Here is a 21,965-nt window from a genome sequence, read left to right as displayed (position 1 = left end):
ATCCTGCACACAAATGTACACACACACACACGCACACGCACACACACACACACACACACACGCACACGCACACACACACACACACACACACACACACACACACACACACACACACACACACACTTTGAGGTCACATAAATCAAAACAGCACAACTACCTTATTCCCTCACTCTGATTAATTTCAAGACAGCTCATAGTTACTCTGAAAACAAGTTAATTACTTCTGCTAGATATTCTTGTAGGAAAAAGGACATCATATTTACTAATGTGTACAAGGAAACCCACACAAAGCCAGCACTCAAGAATAGTCTCTCTTAGCTTACATTGTCCAGGTCCTTGCGTAGAGCTATCTTGCTGCTAACTAGTTCATGTGCCAAGTCGTCGTTCTCCTGTTCCAGCCGCATGTTGGCCTCTTGCAAACGACGGTTCTCCCGCTGGACGGAGGGGTGACAGAGAAATAGGATAAATGTAACAGAAAGAAGAGAATAGCAAAGACAAGTCATCAAAACATAACAGGTGGAGGAATGAAAAAACAAATGTGTTGCAGGGGAAAAGTGGAATATGAAACAGAAGGGAAGGGCCATAAAAAAAAAAGATGGTGGAGCAGGAAAAAAAGTTAATAATGAAGCTGCAAATAATGTTTAAACTTCTTACACTGGCTCAGTAGGTTTGAAAGTAAAGTAATATCGTGCGTATAGGACTGTGGCTGTAAAGGTTTACTATGATCAGGTGAGAGCATAACTGCATTGGATAAGTCCTCTGTAATGTTTAACAGGACATAACCTGTTTGTATATCATTAACAACCAGAATAGATTATCTATATATAGATTATATATATAGATCTATCTATATATATATATATATATATATTGTTCAGGTGAAGATCTGCTACTAGAGCATGCATTAACACCACAAACCAACAGAGTTTCAGAAGTGCTCTATCATGCATTATTCTGTACTTATTAAAATGCAAGTCCAAATCAGAAAAATATAAAAAAAAAGCATTCAGTGTTTTACCTGATCAAAGAAAATATTTCAAATTTTGTCAACTTTATTTCAAATGTTACTATATTCCTTCAGCATTTTCTGAACATGGTTGGGAAACAAAAACTTTCACCACTATTCTACTCTGTTCTTGTGTACAATAGTTTGTTAAATTAAAATGTCCCGTAAACACAAAAGAGAGAGCTAATTGACTCCAAATCCCAAAGTTTGTGGATGCAGCCTGGCCAATAGAGCTGATTCAGATACTGTATTAATGAACGATGGTTCTGACTGCAGTGATACCTGTGACCTGAGACCGACAACCATTTATAATATACCATAACGTATTGATTTATAGAGCACTTTAAGCTGCTATAGTGAAGTAAATAAAAAATGTACAAAATTAAAACACAATAAAAACTGAATTTTCCGTTGACATTAAAAAAAGGAAAAGTAAAAAGAAAAGCTCTCTATATGTATAAGTGCAAAGAAAAGACACAAATCCATATCCCCATCCGATCTTCCTTTGAGAAATACTGATTTTTACATACTTTTGTTGCGAAACTGGATTTCGGCGGGTTACTGAACCAAGTTAAATGGTAAATGGACATCATTTAAAGGGCAGTATTCTAGTCTTTTTGGCTACTCAAAATGCTTTTACACCGTCAGCATAATTCCCCCATTGACAGAAATATAAATAACTTTTGTGTCTGTATGTGTGAGTTTGCGTGTGTGTGTGTGTGTGTGTGTGTGTGTGTGTGTGTGTGTGTGTGAGTGTGTGTACAGTGTTTTTTCCTTAGTCATGCACACTCTCTCAGGCCGATGAACACATCAGGATCAGTGTGGGGTTTAGTGTGTTGCCCAAGGCTACATGAGAACTGTGAGGCTCCCACATCAAATAACATGATCGTATGAAAACAAATAAGACGACCAGTAATTGTTGCTGTTCTCCATCTACTGCACAGAAACAGAAATAACCTTCTTTCAGTTGTATCACTGAAGGGATTGACTTGTATGTCAGTGTGCTGTAGCATGTGCATATGCACCTACCTCATATCTCTCAATAGGAGCCTCTTCTTGCTCCTGCTGCTCCCGGATGGTGTGGTACTCCTTCTCATATTTCTTCAACTTTTTCTGGCTGATCTGTGAAGCAAAAAAACTGTTGTTAAGAATAACTTTTCAACAACAAAGAAAATAAAACAAACTCACTGAACTTTGGCTGATGTAGTTCTGTTTGCCATTGGGGGAGAATTTCTCCAATGTAATGTAAAAAAGATTGATCATCAGTCAGTAGGCAACACATTGGAACACAAATCAATTAAAGAAAATGTAGATCTTTGTACTAATAAAGTGGTTGGCTTGGGCAACAGAGACACCAGGGAATAACCTCAAAACAGTAATTTAATTACATAGGGGAATTACTGACAAAAAAGCTTAATTTTTTCCTATCAACACTGGAAATATACATTAATATGAGTAAAGACACAAGTAGTAGTACTGAGTATATTAGTTTGAACGCACTGTTTTTGTGGCTAATCAATGGAAGAAATCAGGGGAGGCTTCTCTTTTTTTCTAACCACTATTTGTGAACAACAGCAGACTAAAGAGATCATATCTGATTACACAGCATAATCACACTTATTTTGCTTTCCTGTCATCACCTGCTAAGGAATTGTTACAAAGTGGTGTTCAAATGAATAAATTATTGAAGAAAAGAGCTGGGTTTCTGTAACTCATAGCATTAATCATTTAACTTCAAGTTCAAGTTGAGGAGTTGAGCACCGCAGATCAATTTTAGATCAAACCGCATCCTTAACACTACTTGTGTGGCAATTAGCAAGAAAGAAGGAACCAGCACCTTGTACAAACACTTGCTCGTCATTTCTGTACATTTTTAATGCATTTAGTTATTGCTGCAGGATTAATGCATTTTTAACTTCATTGCTCTGCTGCAATCTTACATTCAGTATTGTCAGTACGTGCTCTCATATTTTTTTTTGGTCGATGGTTTTGCTCTATAAATGTTAGACAGATAATAGATGTGTAAAGCAAAGGAGGTTTCTGAGGGCAGGAATTGTGGGATCTGCAGAAGATACAGTAATTAGATGAGGCAATTACTGGAGAACATCCACACATCTCAAACCCCACCAGTTAATAACTTTCCTACTAACAATATTAGATACATTTCTCTACTGATGAAGCTTGTATCAATTATAAATACATTAGCAGCTAGCTAATCTGATCAGAGTGTCTGGATAATCCCTTTTTTTTTAAACGACTGTAGACTGCTGCAACATTTTTTTTAAATTAATTATGGAGTAATTCATTTTTTAATTGATTCTCTCAACACCAGAACTCACAGATTGTTTTGACTGAAAGTCCACGTATAACATAATTTCAGACATTTACCAAGATCTATATAGGTTAAAGCATCATTCCCACTGAAATAAGATCACTACAGTCTTGACTTTCATTTTTGAAGTTTTGTATTTTTACAAAAATGCCTTCATGACATTGTTAAAATAGTAAAAGGGAAGAGTCAAAAGCTCAAGGGACCAAAATCTAAGCAAAGCAACCATCCAAAATCTGAGGCATGTTACAGCCCTATGATAAATCTCAGAGTGTGAAAAATACACTCCTCCCAAGAGGGCATGTGTCTAGACATAAAAATGTACAACAACAAGTAGGTAAGAGCCTCCCACTGGAAAACTGCAGTGATTGGTTCCGTTACAGCTAGCAACAAATGAAACAAGCATATCAGAAAAGCTGTGGCGAATAATTTTACTTTGATTCAGAAGAGTCAAACATGTGGTCTAAGAGATTAATTAGTGGATTAAAAACAGTCCAACGCTTGGTCAAAACCAGTTAATAGTGTGAAAGTCTTTAAGACAAAAAAAAGTCTAAATGAATGGTTAAAAAAAAGGTTTAAAGATCTCCAATCACAAAGAAAACTAACTGCAACAGTGTAACTTCAAAACCATAATCAGGGTATTTCCAGACACACAAAAGTCGTTATCAGAAAGGCTAACACATTTTCCCAGTAGGAACTATTACATCTGATGAGTTTAGATGTATTTCAAAGTGATGGAGGCATTGAGGTAAGGAGGGCAGTGGATGAAGTGATGCACGTATTATTGCTGGGTGCCTACTATGCCAGCCTGTCAGGACGTTGTTGTGACCCAGAGTTGCTTGAGTCAATTGAGTCGATGTTCATAGTTTTTTAGTCTATCTTAATGGCAAAGGCATATTCCAAGATGACAATGTCAGGATTCATCTGACTCAAAATGTGCAAGAGTAGCTCAGAAAGAATGAGACATTAATATCCCACATGGATGAGCCACTACAGAGCTCTGACCTCAACTCCACTGAGCATCTTTGCTAGAGAAGACTTGTGGTCTGACTTTCGCCTCATGAAAACAAAATCTTTGCCAAAGATTAATCCGGCTCTGGATGGAAATAAATGTTGTGACATTGCATAATCTTGCCATGGCTAGAGCATGATGTAATAAAAGCTAAAGGTGGCATGACAAAATATTACTGTGTGTGTGACTTGTGTTTCAACCTCCATCAGTTAACGAGGCCAACAATAATCTAGTCCATTAATCCCACTATAGAGACATCCAAGTCTGAGATTAGCCTACCACCATTACAGCAGGCGCTGAGGGCAATTTCCCAAATGACTTCCTGGAATTATTTTCCCATGCTGAAATCTGTGCTGAAAATAACGCCTGAATGTATTTCGTACAAGTGGGTACAAACATTTTTTAAAAGCAGAGAGTTAAATTCAAACATGAATAAATCTTTCTCCAGTTCTCCAGTTATTTAATTATAAGAAAGTATTAAAACTGGTTTTCATGGGCTTAAAGCAAGATCATTTTCCCGCCACCTGAGCCCTGATTTAAATTTTAAAGTGATGCCTTAAAGACGAGCAGTGGAGCTTTGAATCTTCAAAACCGCAGAGCTGGTCCAGTTACCTCTGATTTACATCCACAAAATTTTTTCTTTGTTGAGGCAGTCTGATCTCCCTGCTCCCAATCCCACTGAGGAGCAAAAAAAAATTCAAATCTTTCTCCATGCTCGCTCCAGTACAAAGTTTATGGTAAGAAATGTACCTGGCCAAAGTTACCTTCAAAGTTGGACTCCCTAAACTGGGACAGATTTTTCAAAACAGGTCAGGACACAGGTGTGAGCGCAGAAGAGACAGATGTATGTGTCTGCAGTCTGTGTGTGTGTTGGTGTGAATGTGAGTGTGTTCTTCGTGCATTAAAATCCTCATAGAGTTCAACAGTGACCCCTACTGGTATTTACTGGGCATTTCATTTCTTCTTTTTTTTCCCAAACATGATAAATAATTGTGAGCTGATCAAATAATCTATGAATCTGCCTGACTTGCTTTGTTTTCTTTTAATTGAATACAGCTCCAATGCAATTTAAAGTTTTCTATATATTCCCAAAGACATTCCCATTTTTAACAGGAATTATTTAATATTTTTGCTTGAATCTCACCTTCATGCTACATGCCAGCTCCATCAGTTTCTTTGCGTTTTCCTCGGAACGGTATCTCTTTGGAACCGGGACACGAAAGAATTTGAGAGCACCCTCGAAGTCTGTTTGGATTAGATCATCTTTTGATGTCTACGGAAAAGATAACACAAAAGTCAGTTACAATAAGTATGATTTGCATTATCCAAGGCAAACTTCTCAGGAAAAGATGTATTTCCTTTTATGCAACAAAAGCAACACAGTTATTCAAGATGATGTTCTGGTTTGCTTATTTCTGAAGCGGAAATCCATCTTTAACATAAAACACACACTGCTTTCAGCAACAAAGCGAGTGGGTGGAACTATGCTTGTATCCGACATCCTCCCCTGACCTAAAGGGTAAACATTTCCAAAGCTGGATATTCTGTTGGCATGTTCTACCTGTTGCTGTTTCTGCTGACGGATACAGAGGTCAGTGTTTGTGTTTGTGAATTAAGTAGGGGTTACTTACCTTTAGAAGTGCCAAGGCTACGTTAAAGATCACACTAATGCCCTAAAAAACAAACAAAGTGTAAAAAATCCATAGAGAGGCACTGTGTTTTCCTTTTTTTTTACCTTAGTTTGCACCTGTCTGCAGCAGGTTTTCCTATGTCCATTCATAATTTACTAAACCTTAAAAAGGCTCTTAGCTTGTTCTGCCACTATGTATCATTACAGCATGAAACCACAATGCATCATCTGACACTGACACAACTTTGCTGATTAATGAGGTCTGGGTTTAACAAGATGCAGGTGAAAAATAGCAATTTATATCAAGATATGAGCTCTCTAAAACTTCGAGGAAAACAAACTTTTTACTTCCTTTTTATTAAAGAATTCTTGATGATTAATCTTGTATTACTCAGAACTTCATTAATATTTAAACTTTATCCTGTTAAACATCCCAGTTCTTACAATTCTTCTGTATTTCAATACATTACATGACATTATTTGGTTGTTTCACAGTTTCTTCATCATATTGAAAAATGTGCATGGAAGTAGCAAAAATACATCCACTAATCTGATTTTAGAAGTCCAGTAAAACCAGTCATGTCCGTGAATCACAACCACACAGAGGGTTCAGTTTTCATTACCAACCTCACACAGTAGCAGGTCGATTATATGGAAGACCATGTAAAGAGGGAACTTGGCTGTGAAGAGGGTGAGGAACCACTGAGAGGCGTACATGTGAGCCTCTAGCCCCACGTTCAGGAAGTGGTTGTAAAGATCTGGAATATATTCCTGATAAAGACAAGGCAGAAATTCACACATTAATAAATAAAAACAACAGACAGAAGACAACAAATACAGAGAGGGAAGAACACTGATGTAAAGTATCACAGAGATGCAAATAGAAATAAAGAAAATGTTGAAAAATGTCAATTAAAAGCATCATGACAAATAAAGGAAATTATTAGTGTTTTGGGTACATAAAGGTCGACAAATAGTAGCTTAATCAACTAAATGCCAGTAAACATATATTGTGAGTTGTATTTTTGTGAACATAGTGGACAATGCGACACACATACCTGCATGAGTCTCTCAAGTATGAAGAACTTGCAATGTAGATCTTCAAAGTTTTGTTTGAACAGGTCCCTGAGCCCATAATCAAACATTATTTTCACCAGAACACTGAACGCTTGCTCCTCTGGCATCTGAAGAAAAAACAGTCAGTAATTAACACCATGCTGTTTGAGACCTTAATGATGCACTTTCACGTGACGTTAATGTGAGCATTAACTACACAACTGTACATTTGTAAAAATAATAATAAAATAAAGGCTTTTAATTAACTTCTTGATTTGTTGCTTCACACATCTACTTATTCATATATTTATGAAGACTGTATTTGTCCACTAGATGGCAGTATTGATACATCTTTGATTTACATGTTTATATATTTATTTTTTAGTTTTGAATATGTTGGTACATCAACTCACGTGCAGTAGCAGCACTGCAGCCAAAAAGGACTGTCCCTGGCAGTAGCCAATTTCCTCATCGTACACAGAGTAAGCCTGAAGGACAGATCAAACACAAAGTTAGTAAAAAAAATTGTTGTAATATAAGTTATAATAGACAAATGAACTATTAAGCTTAAGTTGGTTACATACATCTTTGAATTAAAAAGAAAAATGAACACAGAGATAAGAGGTCTACATCACAGTAAAACCAATTTAGGAATATTTGTGTCACTATTATTTTTCCAACCCTCACAAAATATGTTGTATTTGGCTGCAAAGCACCTCATTTGGCAGCAAATGTTTTATTGAACACACAAAGTAGTTTGAAGCTTGCATGTGCTTGTATTGCGGGCTACATCTACACCTGCAAAATTGCAGCAAAATCAAAAGAATAGGAAACTATCTGATCCTATAATGAGGGATGAATGCATTATAATGACAACAAACTGATAACGAAAATCAAAAGGGGGAGAAAAGGGTCATAGGTTTGAGGGAAATTTTAGTATTTGTGTAATGGAGGAAAAAATGAAGGAAGACAAAGTGGGAAATTGGGAATAAGATTATAGTGGCCTACTGAACTAGAAAGTCAAATGGACAAAGTGTGGATCAATGCAGACAGAGAGAAAAGGGAGGGGGGACTGAATTATTCAGCACACCTCAGGAGCTGCTTGTCTGTAAAGAGATGGATGCCCTCACCAGAGTTATGCATTATGAATAATATGAAGCTGAAAACTGAAAATGCTGCAGTCCGGCCATTCGAGACGAACTACTGAGCCAAAGGTTTAGTGTGTGTTTTGTGTGTTTTCACACCAAACAGATATTTGGAGGCTGAACATTTACTAAATAAACTGTTTAGCAAAACTTAATCCAGTTCATGTTATGCAATAACTACAGCCTTAAAGAAAAGTAAAATTTAATTTATTTTTATTTAATCTATTAAATGATGTATTTCTTATTTTATTCCATTGAATCTGTATGTATCTTTTTACAAATGAAAAGAGAAAATACGTAAACTGGGCAGGCAGCAAAAACACTAAAACCAATTTGGCATCTTGCGTAACGTTTATATAACAATATGGACGTAAATGAAATTAACTTTTAAACAATGATGTTGAATAGCTTATAGAAAAGGTCAGCAGTGATTATGTTTCATCTGGCGACAGGTTATTTAATCCTAACTGATGCAGCGAGTATCTTCTCATCCTTTCATGTCACAAGACGGATTCTGAGGTCATGGAAACTCCGACTCAAAAGGCTCAAATTAATAGACTGCATCAAACAAACAAAGCAACTAAGGACACTACTTAAACTGAATGAAGGCCTGTTAAACTGTTCAGAATTAAAACCTCGAAGGATGGTCAAACGTCTTCCTTGAGGAAAACATGGGGCCCAACTGTCCATCAAGTCAATTAAAGCAACTCTTGACAGAAATTAATGTTGTGACATTTTATTAGCTCGTCAATATACACCACTGTCTATATTACACCTTTTCCCAAAACGTAAAGTGAATCGGCAGATGATATTACTGAGCATTCAAATCCTCGTGAATTTGTCACTGGAGAGCTTAAATTCCTCAAAAGCTGTCCTCCGACCGTCACCAGTTAAACATCCACATGTAAGGACTGGTTAGTAAAAACACACATGTTCATTTTCATGAGAAAACAAGCACTAAAATTGAAGGATCCCATATTCATTTTAAACAGGCCTGAATGTAGATGAACCTGGGGTGTGTGTATTTGACTGCAGACCTGTTTTATCTTTTTCTAGACAGACTGTTGTGAACTCACTGAATCACACGCCGAAAGAGGTGTTAATTAATTCACAGCATTGACGACTCTTGAAACTGCCCCACAAACTTTATAACAGCACCTACTGTAAAGCAGGTCATTAAAAACATTATAAACTGATTAAGTGTGACATAATTGTAAAGGCAAATTGCCTTTGTTCAGTTTTAGCAATGACCACTACTGTTACCAAAAGATCATTTTATAGTGACAGCGTATGTATTTTGAAGTTTACAGTAGGTAAAGATTGAATGTAAAGTTAGTGTCTCACCTTCTATTTTAAACATATGTCAAGTATTTGTAAGTACATGTACTTTTGTAAAAACAGTATCTTCCTTCGTGATTATTCATTTACAAATTCATCTGAATGCAAGTCCTTAAACTTTCCAAAGTTACTACCTGAAACATTTTATATCCCATAACAGGATTCGGTGATGAACACACATATATATGTGCTGTTTTCAATTGCATCAAAAATGTAAAAGTAAGGTCAAACATTGTGGGTCGAGGAGGAGAAGGAGAAGGAGAAGGAGAAGGAGGAGGAGAAGGAGGAGGAAAAAGAGGAGGAAGAGATTTTTCTGGTCATTTATTTCAGCAGTTGTGCGATAAAAGAGTTTCCACCTCATTTGGCATACGGCCGTTGAGGTACATTTGTGCACTGCATGAATCCATCTTTAAGACTGTCTCCCGGATTTGCTGCAATGATTTTACTGAAATATGAATCTTCTTCATGTGTTTTGGGAGTCCCACCTTGCAGATCTTGTAGAGGGAGTCTTGGCCATCCCCTCCAGTGTCTTTGAAGTAGTCATGAGCTGGGAACGTCCTGTTAATGTCCCTGGTGATTGCACTGTCCTGAGGAGACTCCTAAACGCAAAACAAATGTGGGGAGACAAAAGGTTACAGTGCATAAAGGGTGACAGAAATATAAGAAGAATCAGGAATCCATGATATGGATATATTTTGCATTAGGTGTCGCTGAAGCGTATAGTGACCCAACGCGCTGCTAAAGATGAATAAGTGGTGGAACAGAGCGTTCCTTTCAACTGCAGGCTGTCCAATCCTCCATGACTCTGACAGCTCCAGTTTTATTTCAATCCTTTTTAGGACATCACAAATAATAACTGTGTTGCTAGATGGTCAGATACATAAAATCAGGATATAACATCAACAACATTTTAAAAGACATGAAAGGGAAACACAAATCTTTATATCCATACCAAAAAACAGAGAAATGTTCAGTTAATCGAATAACCTACAGACGAATATAATATTACTTTCACTGAGACTAGCGACATAAAACCGGAGTGCACTTGCTTCTCATAAAAAATCTGATACACTGACCTACTTCACACCGATTAAGATGTCTTTTGACAGCACAATAGACATGGACTGAAATACAGCACTATAAAACACCAGGCTGATAAGAAGCTGACAGGCTTGTATTGTTAAACGTCCTGCATCAACAATCTGAGTAGCATCTAATGTGGAATTGTTCAAATAAAAGCATATATAACTTTAAGTTGAACAAAAGTATATACAATAAGTTGAGGAAAGATGGGTGTTGTTTTGCAGAGTATGTGCAGTTTAAAATCTCTGATTAAATTAACAGGGTTTATACAGCAATCCTTATGTTAAATTTAATACCAATTTAATACCTTTTTCACTACCTTCAGATTTTTAAAAAACTGTCACAACATTAAGTGTTAATCACGGACATTTTAACATTAATACAGATTTTGAACTATAGAACACTATACAGAACAGATTTATAGACTCATTGATGTTGACCAGATGTTTCACATTTATTTCACTTTGTGAATGACAATAAAATAGACTGCTTAAAATGTAAAAGGTAAAAAATAATACCAATTTAAAAAAAAAAATAATACCTCTGACAGTGAATTTAACACTTTTAATGGCCTTAAATTTGGCAATTTTCATTTATCACCTTTTAATACTTTTTAAAACCCCGCGGAAACCCTGATTAAAGCTGATTGGTGAACCAGAAGAGAGGCTGACGTGCTGGTAGCACTGCTGACATTCTTACTATGAAACCGTCACCATGCTGACGTCAGCAGAGATTTAATACCATCTCTAGTTAAGGTTCAGTAGCACTGTTGGGTTAAAAAAAAAACAAAAAAAAAAAAAACTAACTAATTATTAAGTAAAATGTAATTCTGATGTGATTGTGGTGCCGGTAATATGTCAGAGGGGAGAACCAAGGGCTTTACAGGTTCATGTGAGAAGTGGCTGGACATTTATAGAAAACTCTTCAAATTACTTACATTTTATTCGTCAAAAGACGACAGTCATTAACCTCATCAATACAGTAGGGTAAACGCCGAGAGATTGTCAAAGTCCTCCAGTAAGTATACCTAAACCAACCGAAGCTAAAGAATGTACGATAGGACCAAAGTACTTTAATTAAATTAATCCAGTATGTTGGCTGGAACAAGGACATACAGAAGTAACATAAGCACCACATTGTTTACTGAAACTACATGCACAAGACTGGGGAAAGCTATGTGGGATACCTCTCCACTGCCATCACACAGAACAGTAAATACTTCAATAATAACCAGTCTGGCATTTCAAAGATTAATCACTGCTCATTTCCTTATTGATTATCAGTGTATTTTGAATAAATAGCTTTTAAATAAATAATGGTGCCTTAAAAAAATCTGATGATCCAGAAAGATTAAAACACACTAAAATATCTTAATACAGGAGCATTTTGAGACAAAGTGAATGTGTAGCTGGGACAACATATTCAGGTCAAATTTGCTTAATTTATTTACGAAGAAAATATGAATTGTAGTCAGCTTTATCTATGAAGGACATGGAGTCAATGGTGAGGAATAGCGATTTGTGAAATTCACATGAAATTCAGAAATTAATGTCATACTTCATTTGAATTTTAGGAAAATGTTTCTATTATACAAGCGGTAGGAATTTCACCTGCTCTAAGGTTTTTCAGCATCCTGTAACTTGCTCAAAGGCACATCTGCAAGCGTGAACCTCCTCATTAATCCCTGTTCAAAGTCCCCACCAGCAAACACAACTGTGCAACTCCATCTTCAAAGCAGATGAAAATTACAGTCATACCAGAGAAATTCCTTTCATTTACAGTAAATCAGTTATTTTCTTATCTATCTCATTCCCTCTGTAGCCAATTATACCTCCTTGCTCTCTTGCCACTAAACCCATCAAGTCCCCTTCCCTTTCTTTTTCCCGTTTCTGTTCCAACTTCCACAGAGGAAGAGAATGAAACAAAAATATTGTAAGTATCAGAATAAATGCAGGAAGAAAGGAATAGGAAAACAAAGCAGAGCTAATGGTGATCAGAGAACAACTGCGTTACGCCCCACCCTGTTAGTCACAGGAACTGAGTGTGTGTTTTTGTATGGCTCGCCGTGTGACAACAGTTCAAGACTCGGACCTTGGAAATGAGGACACAATGTCCCTATGAGGCTTACAACTTTCTATGTGGTTTAAAGTTATTCTAAGGGCACAGTAACAATTGGGGTGAAGAATTTATTCAAGATGGTTACATTATGAGACGTGGGGATGTATTAAAAGCTCTCCTTCCACCAGCATGCATAAACAGATGTTTAGTCTTGCTCAGTCACAGGAGGGTCTGTCTCTCTGCTGTTGCATGGTGGGTATTTAATGAAACTATATGCAGTATATTGAATTATCTCAGTTAATAGAACACATAGCACTTCCCATTTAGTGATCTTAAATGGGAAGAACTTTGGTAAGTTATTTAAAAAAAAAAAACAACCACACCTCTTTTCTCAGCTCTAACCGCGGCACAATTAGCAGATGAACAGTAAAAACAGTGACACATTTTCTGACGTTTATAAACAAAAAGAAAATGTAACAATGTATAAATGCGGTTCTGCTTCTCTAATGGACAAATGACCGGTTCTGATTGACAATTATTCATGATGACCTTTGATGGTCTCTATAGTTTCAACTGACACTTTTCCAATATTTTTTTTATTTCAAAGGCTTCCACTAGAATAATAATGGACAAGGTTTAACCAGATTTCACATGATTAAATGCTTTTTTTTTTATGTAAAAATATGCAGATGTTTAAAAAAATCTGGTCCTTCATAGAAAAATCCATTGAGACAGATGTGTTTTAGTGTTAGGGCACATTACACTCAGCTACGGTCTCTCAGTAAAAGATAGCAATCCATGTTTGTACAAGCACCACTTAGCCGTACTTATCTGAAGTGCTGAGAGAGCGTACAAAGACCTCTGACACAGCGGCCAATTAGCTTCCTCTCTGTCCATCTGTGCGTTCGCTTAAAGAGCCATTTGAAATAAGGGTCGCGTGAGAGGGAAGAGAAAACATATCCAATGTGTCATGATATATAGTAAAAGACTGATACAGAGTACATCAATGCAAAAATACTAAAGACGGCACTGAAGACCTATTACTCTAGTCACAGATTATTAATAGCAAGAAAAAAAAATACAACAGAAAAACCGTTTAGTGGCCTATTTATTATTAGTCTTACCAATTAGGGCCCGAGCACTTACAGTGCGAAGGCCCTATTGTATCTGCAGGAATTTTTATCATTCTTCTTTATCCTTTCTTCTGACGAAAGGAGGGCCTTTTTGCCCCCCTAAACGTGCCCCAAAAGTCACCAAATTTTAAACGCAAGCCAGGCGAAAAATTTGATATTTCATGTTTTGCATTAATGGGCGTGGCAAGGCCCCCAGAAAACTTTGTGCCTCAAGCCCCACAATACGGTTTGACGCACATGCACGAAAATCTGCAAAAAAAATGTATGCCATTCCTTCGGCAGTTAATACGGTCCGAACCGTAACGTTCACCCAGGTGTGTTATACATCAAAATGTGCGTCTCCATCCTGCGACAACGTGCATTACTTTTCTCAGTCAAAAGCGTTACCGTGGCGACGCTAGACGCCAAAAAGCGCGCACACCCTTCATCTGATTGGTCCAGACAGAAAAAACGTTGTGCCTCAAGCCCCACAATACGGTTTGACGTACATGAACGAAAATCGGTACACACCTGTATCATGTCGCAACTAAAAGAAAAGTCTCTTGGCGCCATGGCCGAAACCGAACAGGAAGTCGGCCATTTTGAACATTTTGAATTAATCGCGTAATTTTGGCGCAATTTATGCCATTCCTTCGGCAGTTAATACGGCCCAAACCGTAACGTACACCCAGGTGTGTTATACATCAAAATATGCGTCTCCATCCTGCGACTACGCTCATTACTTTTCTCTTTCAAAAGCATTACCGTGGCGACGCTAGACGCCAAAAAGCGCGCCCCCCTTCATCTGATTGGTCCATATTTGATAGTTCCCCAAAAGTCACCAAATTTTGCACGCAAGCCAGGCCTGGCGATAAATTTGATATTTCATGGTTTGCATTAATGGGCGTGGCCTAATGGCTAATGACCATGGTATAATAATCGTTGCTCATCTTTATCTCAGGTTGCAGATTAGACACTTCTGATTGGCTGATATCTTCTTCAACTGCAGTGCTTGTTATGTGACCACACATTATCACAGCAGTTAACGGTTTCTGCAAAAGGTAAATGTTTTACTGCCGAGTCATGGATTTATTTGCGTTGTTACAAGCCAACTTACTGAAAGAAAAAAAGAAAAAACAGTAAATACAGTGACAAGGTTGACGGCAAAAAACTACAGCGTTTCCGTGAAAGAAAGGGTTTCTCAAAAACGTTTATAAAGCAAGCAGAACCATAGAATAAAACATATTCTTCCAAAAATACAATCTCTTCACAAGCAGTAAATCAAAATTACTGTGCTTCCTGGACTGATGTGAGTCTTAAATGTTAGGAACAAAGCTTTAGAAAAGGTTTTCCGTGAGAAGGCTGAACAGCTAATCCTTTATTGTTTGTGTCCCTGATTTTCTCTGACTGGACACAATGACATGTCATTCTGTTCTTTCACTGCTCCTGAACAACCCTGCTGAGACATCAAGGCAATGCCGGCTGCTGTTTATAAGCTGACTGCCAGCCTTGCTCTGCATCCCCAACAGCAGTGTGTTGCAGTTTCATTTGATTTCACATTTAGATTGCAAAGAAACCTTTGAGTAAATTGTGATGTTACCAATTCTTGGCTTTCTACAGACAGATGTTCAAGCTAGCCATAGTGCTGTTTTTCACCTTCGCCTCATTCATCATTAAATCTTAATAGTCTGTTCCATGCCCTACTTTCTGTGCTATTTAAGCAATGTCACACTGCTTCAGCACGAGAAAAAAAAAAAAAAAAAAAAAAAAAAAAAAAAAAAAAAAAAGAATATAGGTCTCATCAGAATGGAGACGAGAAAGAAATAAACAAAGTAAATCACCACATACCAAATATGGTGCAAAATCTTTTTAAACATCTCTCATAGCAGTTTTAAAAGCCTGTAAAATCAGCAAACTATAACTGTTTGCACAAATGTGGTTTTCCTGTATTACAGTATTCACGATGAGCTAAGCCGACAAAAATGTACGTTTATCTAGAGATGGAAAAAAAAAAGAAGAGTACATGATATTCCTCTCGATTTTTTCTTTTCTTTTTCTGCCACCCATCCAAGCGCACAAGCATCAAATATCTAAATGTCGGTCGTGATCAAAGCAATGAAATTCATTTGAGATCATATTTATTTGTTCAATACAGATACACAGCGTGTACATCTTACAAAACCATATAGGTTAGAAATCATCATACATTGAAAAACCTCACTTTCATCTTCAGCAAAATCAAATATCTGGCCATCCGGACATTTGCAATATATGAAAGCAGACATCTTACAAAAGTCTAATAAATTCACCACCGTAGGCATATGAAATAAGACATGTTTTATCAGTCAACACTGCAATGCCTTCATTTTCTAAGGGCTCCAATTACCAAGGCCTCATTGTTCTCCGAGCATGTTTCTGCATTCATTGTGGACAGAAACTCCTGTTTGGATCGTTTCCAGACCAAAGTTTAGTTACAGTGGGCAGTCTTGTCTTGTGTGGTGTGTGATAATCATATGTTCCCTAAAAAGGCTGGGTCATGAGTCAGACATTAGCAGCATTGCTTGTTTAGAGAAAGACTAAGCAATAAAATGATCTTTATACTTTTAAAACAGAACAAAAACAAAACAACCAAGCAACTGTGATAAACTGATGAAAAGTCCCTCAGTGTTTAGAGAAAGATAAAATAAGCGGTCAAAAATGTTAGAATTAAATATTTCAAAGCCGCTGCTGCTGCAGTAATAGTACAATTATAGGCGTTTAGTTATTTCTGAGTCTTCACAGAAATAGCAATCAGACTAGTTGATTGACACTTCACAAATCACTTCCTTGGACATCAGTGTCACATCCGGCATGTGACCCAGGCAGCTACATTAAAACTCTTGTCTATTACATAAACAGATATATTCTGGATAGTCCCCGTCCAGATAGTATCAATGCACCTCAAGCCATTTGCCAACTCAATAACATTCCAGGGGAGGAAACTGAAGAGACATCGAGTACACTTTCTTTTACTCTTGTTTTCTTTGGCATAGCTCGCAGTCATCTCAAACATCTTCATTTTGGAACAAAGAGATTGGGTTTATCGTATGTGTTTTGGAAATACAATAGAGACAGTGAGTTGTGAAAGTTAGGAACCACTTTCATTTACCAGCTTTTCCATTTACTGTCAAATTTGCAAAGTCTGACTTATAATCTGTTGTAACTGTGGCACACACTCATAGCAACCGACAGCAATTTTCTTCTTACACATCAGATGGCTTGCATTTAAGCAATACAATTTCTAGAACAGCTCCACTGACCACATTTTCTCTTGTTCTCCCTGATTTTTACCCAATATGGCACTGGAGTTCATCGTAACCACCAGCTTCATTCTCTGGAGATCGTGCAAGTTTAGCGTTTTTCCCACGGGAGGAAACGAATGTGTGTGCATGACCAAGCGTGGGCTTGTTTTGGCAGCATAATTTTCTTGAACACTTTGCCCTGAATCCTTCACAGTCTTCAGGGAGTGCCCCATTAATTGCTATGGTACTGTATTCTGTTTTTGTTTTTTTGTTTTCTTTGTTTGTTTTAGTAAAATGTCAACATTTACAGCAGAAACACCACAATGAGATCAATTTAAATCAAAATAAAATGGAAATTTATGAAGAAAAAACTTCAACACTATGTTTTTAAGCATGCTTCCAACAATACGTAGACTATACAAAACATTTAGCCTTTTGCAAGGGAACAGACAGAAATTAGGTAACGATCATAAAAAACGGATGTACTTCGCTAGTCAAACATTCACCCCCGGCTTTACTGTAAACATACAATTGTTCAGATAGTGGAACAGAGTACTTGTACTAAAGATTACAATATTTGGCAAATGCTGTACAGTTGACAGCTGGAATATTTCAAGACATCTATCTTGTACTACTGTAGCCCATAAATACACTTGCAATATAAAGAGACAAGAACACCTTTGAACAGTCAGGATTCAGCCGATGGTCAAAACTGAACACGTGCGTTTGCTCATGTATTCCAAGCAGACAAATATGCACCAGATACACGTAATGGAAATAACAGTTCGACTTGTGCATTTATTCCTGGTTATTTTGGGCATCAACATAAAGAGGAGCAATGACAACAAAGAGTGATTTTGTGAAGTATAACTACAAATGTGGATGTAGGCTATACTGCAGTGATGGAAACTGGCTAATGGGAACTTCCATCACTGTATGTTTGCCAGTCTGTGCCTTCTAAAAACAGTTGCGTGCCTATTAACTGAGCCCTCGATAGCCGTTTAACCAAAGAAGTTTCCCGACATTTTAACTTATTATTATCTTTTCTTTAAATCAAGGCAACAAATATATCACAATATACTGAGAAATAGTCATCATCTCACAGTCAGACAAGGCATCACTCAGCCAACACAGTGTAGTGGACCTTTACACAGATATTGTGTAAAACTGACTGAAGTTTACTAAATCCTCATAAAGTAAAAATTCAGTTAACATTTCATCATCTAAGAATATTTACAGAACTTTCTTTGGTAAATTAGATAAGATAATAAAGCTACAATACCTGCAACTACATTAACATGAGTCTAGAGTGTTGAACACAGACTGACACTGAACACAGAGCCTGTTTGTGTTTGTGTTTGTGTGTGTGTGTGTGTGTGTGTGTTTGTGTGTGTGTGTGTGTGTGTGTGTGTGTGTGTGTGTGTGTGTGTGTGTGTGTGTGTGTGTGTGTGTGTGTGTGTGTGTACACACACGCACGATTCCCCAAAAGATTAAGTGAATGTAAAAGTTTTCACAATCAATCATAAGTCAATTTTCTCAGAAGTTTACTCCTGGCTGTTCAATCAGTTACATTTTTATTCTGCTTTTAAACTCTTCTGCTTTTAATTTTTAACTTTATGTAAAGCACTTCTCTCTTGTACATGAAACGTGTTATTCAAATAAACTTGCCTTGCCTTTAAGTGTTAAACAATGTACTTGTTAATATATTTACCTTTGATTAAAGTAAATCCAATTATGTACCAAAAATCAGTACACAACAAGTGATAAAAACAAATGGGAAAAACATTTATTTCTCAGTGTTTTTTTGTCCTGAATATGCATCAGTAAATAAGTTAAGCTACACAATCAAAATAAAGGTGCAATCAGTCTGACAATGGTTCAAAACATCACTTCAAAAGCAAAATCTTCAGGAACGTTTTTTTTTTGTCTATTAGCTGTACACAAGAGCTGGGTCATAGTATGTACAGCAAGTACAGTGTGCAAATCCATAACTTAGAGCCATTTTTAACAACAACGATAAATAATCTTCAATTCAAAGTTCACGCAGCGATTGTTTGATGCAGACAAATTCTAATCACTTTGGTCCACATCCATCTTTATCTTTACTCGGCTCAATTAATGAATCGGTTAACAAAACACATACACCGATTCATCATTTTCAGCATTCAGCAATAAAGAGGTGAGAACACACAAAATATACTGTTTACCATGTTACCATGACAAAGATTTAAAAAACAATACCAAAACACCATTAAGGCTGTGATCATTTTCATTGCTTTGCCTTTGATTTTTCTTTGCTGCCTTTGCCCGCTGTGGTTTGTGCAGAAAGGGCCTGCTCAGCCTCCAAACACGACAGAAACGGCAGTGACAGATCAATGCATCTCCCATCTCTTTATAATACATTCTAGTGACATTTGACAAATGTCGTTTGAGGCATTTCAGTCCGGATGCAAATTTTTGTATAAGAACTTCCTTCGTGTTTGCACTACACATGACACGTTGCACCGACACTCATGTCCTCGTGTCCACAACCGTATCCCGGTCCCGCACAACCCTTTTCAATAGAGCCGACGAAAGCTTTTTTTGAGTTCTTAACCCCGAGGCCACTGCCACTGCGCTTTAAACAGAAGGAGCAGAGGCGTTTAAGGCCCTTTCTGAAAGCAGAGTTTGAGAGGCTGTAAATGAGACAGTTACAAAAGCTGTTGCTGATCGCCAACCATGTGGTAAGAAATGAAGCTGCAGGGTGGCGATATATCCCTCCACTCTCAAACAGGAAGTACAGGATGTAGGGCAACCAGAGTATATAAAACACACTGGTGATGCGAAACAATACCATAGCATATCTCTTGTCCGGGTATGTTGATGTAGAATGATGTTGTTCGTGGTGCTGGGGCTTTGGAGGTTGGGACATGTACGGCAAATGCCCTCGCTCTACCGTGCTGGTGTCCTTGCCAACAGACCCTGCGGTGATTCCTGGGCCCTGCAGCTGCTGGGGTCGGTAACGTGCGTGCCGTTCACTGATCTCCCGGGTGTGCTGTCTGCAAATCTTAAAGATGTGGGCGTAGGTGAAGCAGACTGTGAAAGCAGCTGGGGCGTAGAGCAGTGCCACAATAAACGTTGTGAAAAACGGACTGGTCTTCCACTCAAGTGCACACCACTCCACAACGTCGCCATGATACCCAGGTTTCCCCCACCCCAGAAAAGATGGGAGGAACACCAGCGCAGAGTAAACCCATATTAGAACAATACAGCAGCGCACTCGGCAAGGTGTTACCAGAGATGCGTAAGTCAGAGGCCGTGTTATGGCAATGTATCGGTCCACACTCACGCATGCTAAAGATGCCATAGAAACTGACTTCAAAACTGACACCATGTACCCAAACACCTGGCAGGTGAGTTTGGGGTCAAGTCCCTGCAGGTGATGGAGTAGGGACAAAGAAGGGAAAATGCAGCTGACACCCACCAGCAGATCTGCATATGCCATGGTTTGGATGAAAGCGCTGGTGGTGTGCTGGCTAAGCAGAGGGGCACAGTGAAACACAAAAATAACCACTAGGTTACCACAAATAATAAGAACAGTGAGGAGAAGTATGACAGACACTTCTAGGAGACAGGTATTGAAAACCTGGGTATAGCCTATCTCAAGTAAGCAGAAGGGAGCAGACGAGGTTGACAAGTTAGAGGAGCTCTGGTTGAGTGAATCCAGGGAAGTATTCATGATCTTTTGCAGGAATATGTTTGAGGAGCCCTTCAGAGGTCGATGAATCCAGAAAACTCAATAGCTGAATTGTTCTCTGGTTTTTGTCCAAAGATCTCCATGCTCCATTTCAAATGCAGGAAGGATGGAAAGGGCAGATAAAAGTGAGGGAGGTCCTCGGTATTGTCCACACTGTAGGTCCACAGTGGCACAATTACAATACCAATAAGGTAAAAACTGATCGGTATACAAAATGAAAATAATATTCCTCCTCTATGTTTTCCTCTAGGCAGACAAAGTTCCCAACGTAAGGCATAAAAGGGGAAAAAAAAACTGGACAGAGAATTAAATTTGAAGGAATTCAGGTCCAAGTTATGCCTGAAGTGCTTCCACTCCCTATAAAGTCTTGGATGTGCTCAACATCTGCTGCAACTGCAAAACCCGATGGTTTTTAACAGTCGATAGTCCAGAGTCAAAACCCAGCTTCCAGTGAAAAATGGATTATGGTTTAATGAGCTGCATCCATTAATTTTTAGGAATTAAGCAAAAAAAATCTATTTTTCATTTTCTCCTTTAACATGCTTTCATCTTCTGCGTTTCATTGCTTTATCCTCTCTTTATCCTTTTGTCCTTCTACACTTCTGTGTCTGTGTCTGGTCCGTTGCAGCAAGATCGCAGCAGAATAGTCAGATGAGAGGATGAAGGCAGTGACTTATGTCAAAAATCTGCCCTCACACACACAGAGAAAAAATACTCAGCCATGATTTCTTTTCTGAAGAGCGAGAACTTTGTTTGGAGACAAAATCAGGTAGCTCAGTCATTCCAGTGATCGGAAAACCCTCTATGTTCATTTGTCCTCCTTTGCTGCCTCTTTCTCACTCTGTCTCACTGCTTCTGCCTCTCTCTACAGAAACAGCGCCACTGAGACCCCTCCCCTCCTCTGTGCCTCCAACCAATGACCATCTTCAGAGACACGAGGCTGGCCACACACACACACACACACACACACACACGCACACGCACACGCACACACACACACACACACACACGCACACACACACTCCTCCTCCTCCTCCTCAGTTTTTGTGCCAGTCTTTAATAATAATCACCACAAGACTTAAACATATCGTCTGAACTGTTAAAATTATTAACATTCGGTGTAAACCAAAGTGCTAAAACCGTCATCTGGCTGTTAACATGTCTACAGCCTCTCCTCTC

The 21,965-nt window shown here is 38.0% G+C and overlaps 2 protein-coding genes across 3 annotated transcripts in view; both read right to left on the bottom strand.

Moving 5' to 3' along the window:
• The window catches only part of LOC133455321 (rab GTPase-activating protein 1), an 87,095-nt gene that overhangs the window by 16,016 nt on the left and 49,114 nt on the right, over positions 1-21,965 (bottom strand). For both annotated transcript variants that reach the window (XM_061734289.1, XM_061734290.1), the window contains 8 exons: positions 10,002-10,115; positions 7,447-7,521; positions 7,036-7,161; positions 6,605-6,748; positions 5,979-6,020; positions 5,492-5,620; positions 2,036-2,128; positions 324-434 (listed from right to left, as the gene is read on the bottom strand). In XM_061734289.1, coding sequence (XP_061590273.1) covers positions 324-434; positions 2,036-2,128; positions 5,492-5,620; positions 5,979-6,020; positions 6,605-6,748; positions 7,036-7,161; positions 7,447-7,521; positions 10,002-10,115 — 834 coding nt within the window. The remainder of the gene's footprint in view (positions 1-323; positions 435-2,035; positions 2,129-5,491; positions 5,621-5,978; positions 6,021-6,604; positions 6,749-7,035; positions 7,162-7,446; positions 7,522-10,001; positions 10,116-21,965) is intronic.
• On the bottom strand, positions 18,812-21,618 carry LOC133455320 (probable G-protein coupled receptor 21). Its single transcript, XM_061734288.1, has one exon. The coding sequence runs from the start codon at positions 20,766-20,768 to the stop codon at positions 19,536-19,538; it is 1,233 nt and encodes a 410-aa protein (XP_061590272.1). The 5' UTR covers positions 20,769-21,618; the 3' UTR covers positions 18,812-19,535.

The sequence above is a fragment of the Cololabis saira genome, chromosome 11 (genome assembly GCF_033807715.1).
Source record: "Cololabis saira isolate AMF1-May2022 chromosome 11, fColSai1.1, whole genome shotgun sequence".
Classification (NCBI taxonomy): Eukaryota; Metazoa; Chordata; class Actinopteri; order Beloniformes; family Belonidae; genus Cololabis; species Cololabis saira.
Note: the sequence above shows the minus strand (reverse complement) of the source record. Positions and strands in the feature narration are given on the sequence as shown.

What these genes read in the sequence shown, in the direction of transcription:
- LOC133455320 (XM_061734288.1), bottom strand. Translation starts at nt 20,768, where the DNA reads ATGAATACTTCCCTGGATTCACTCAACCAGAGCTCCTCTAACTTGTCA.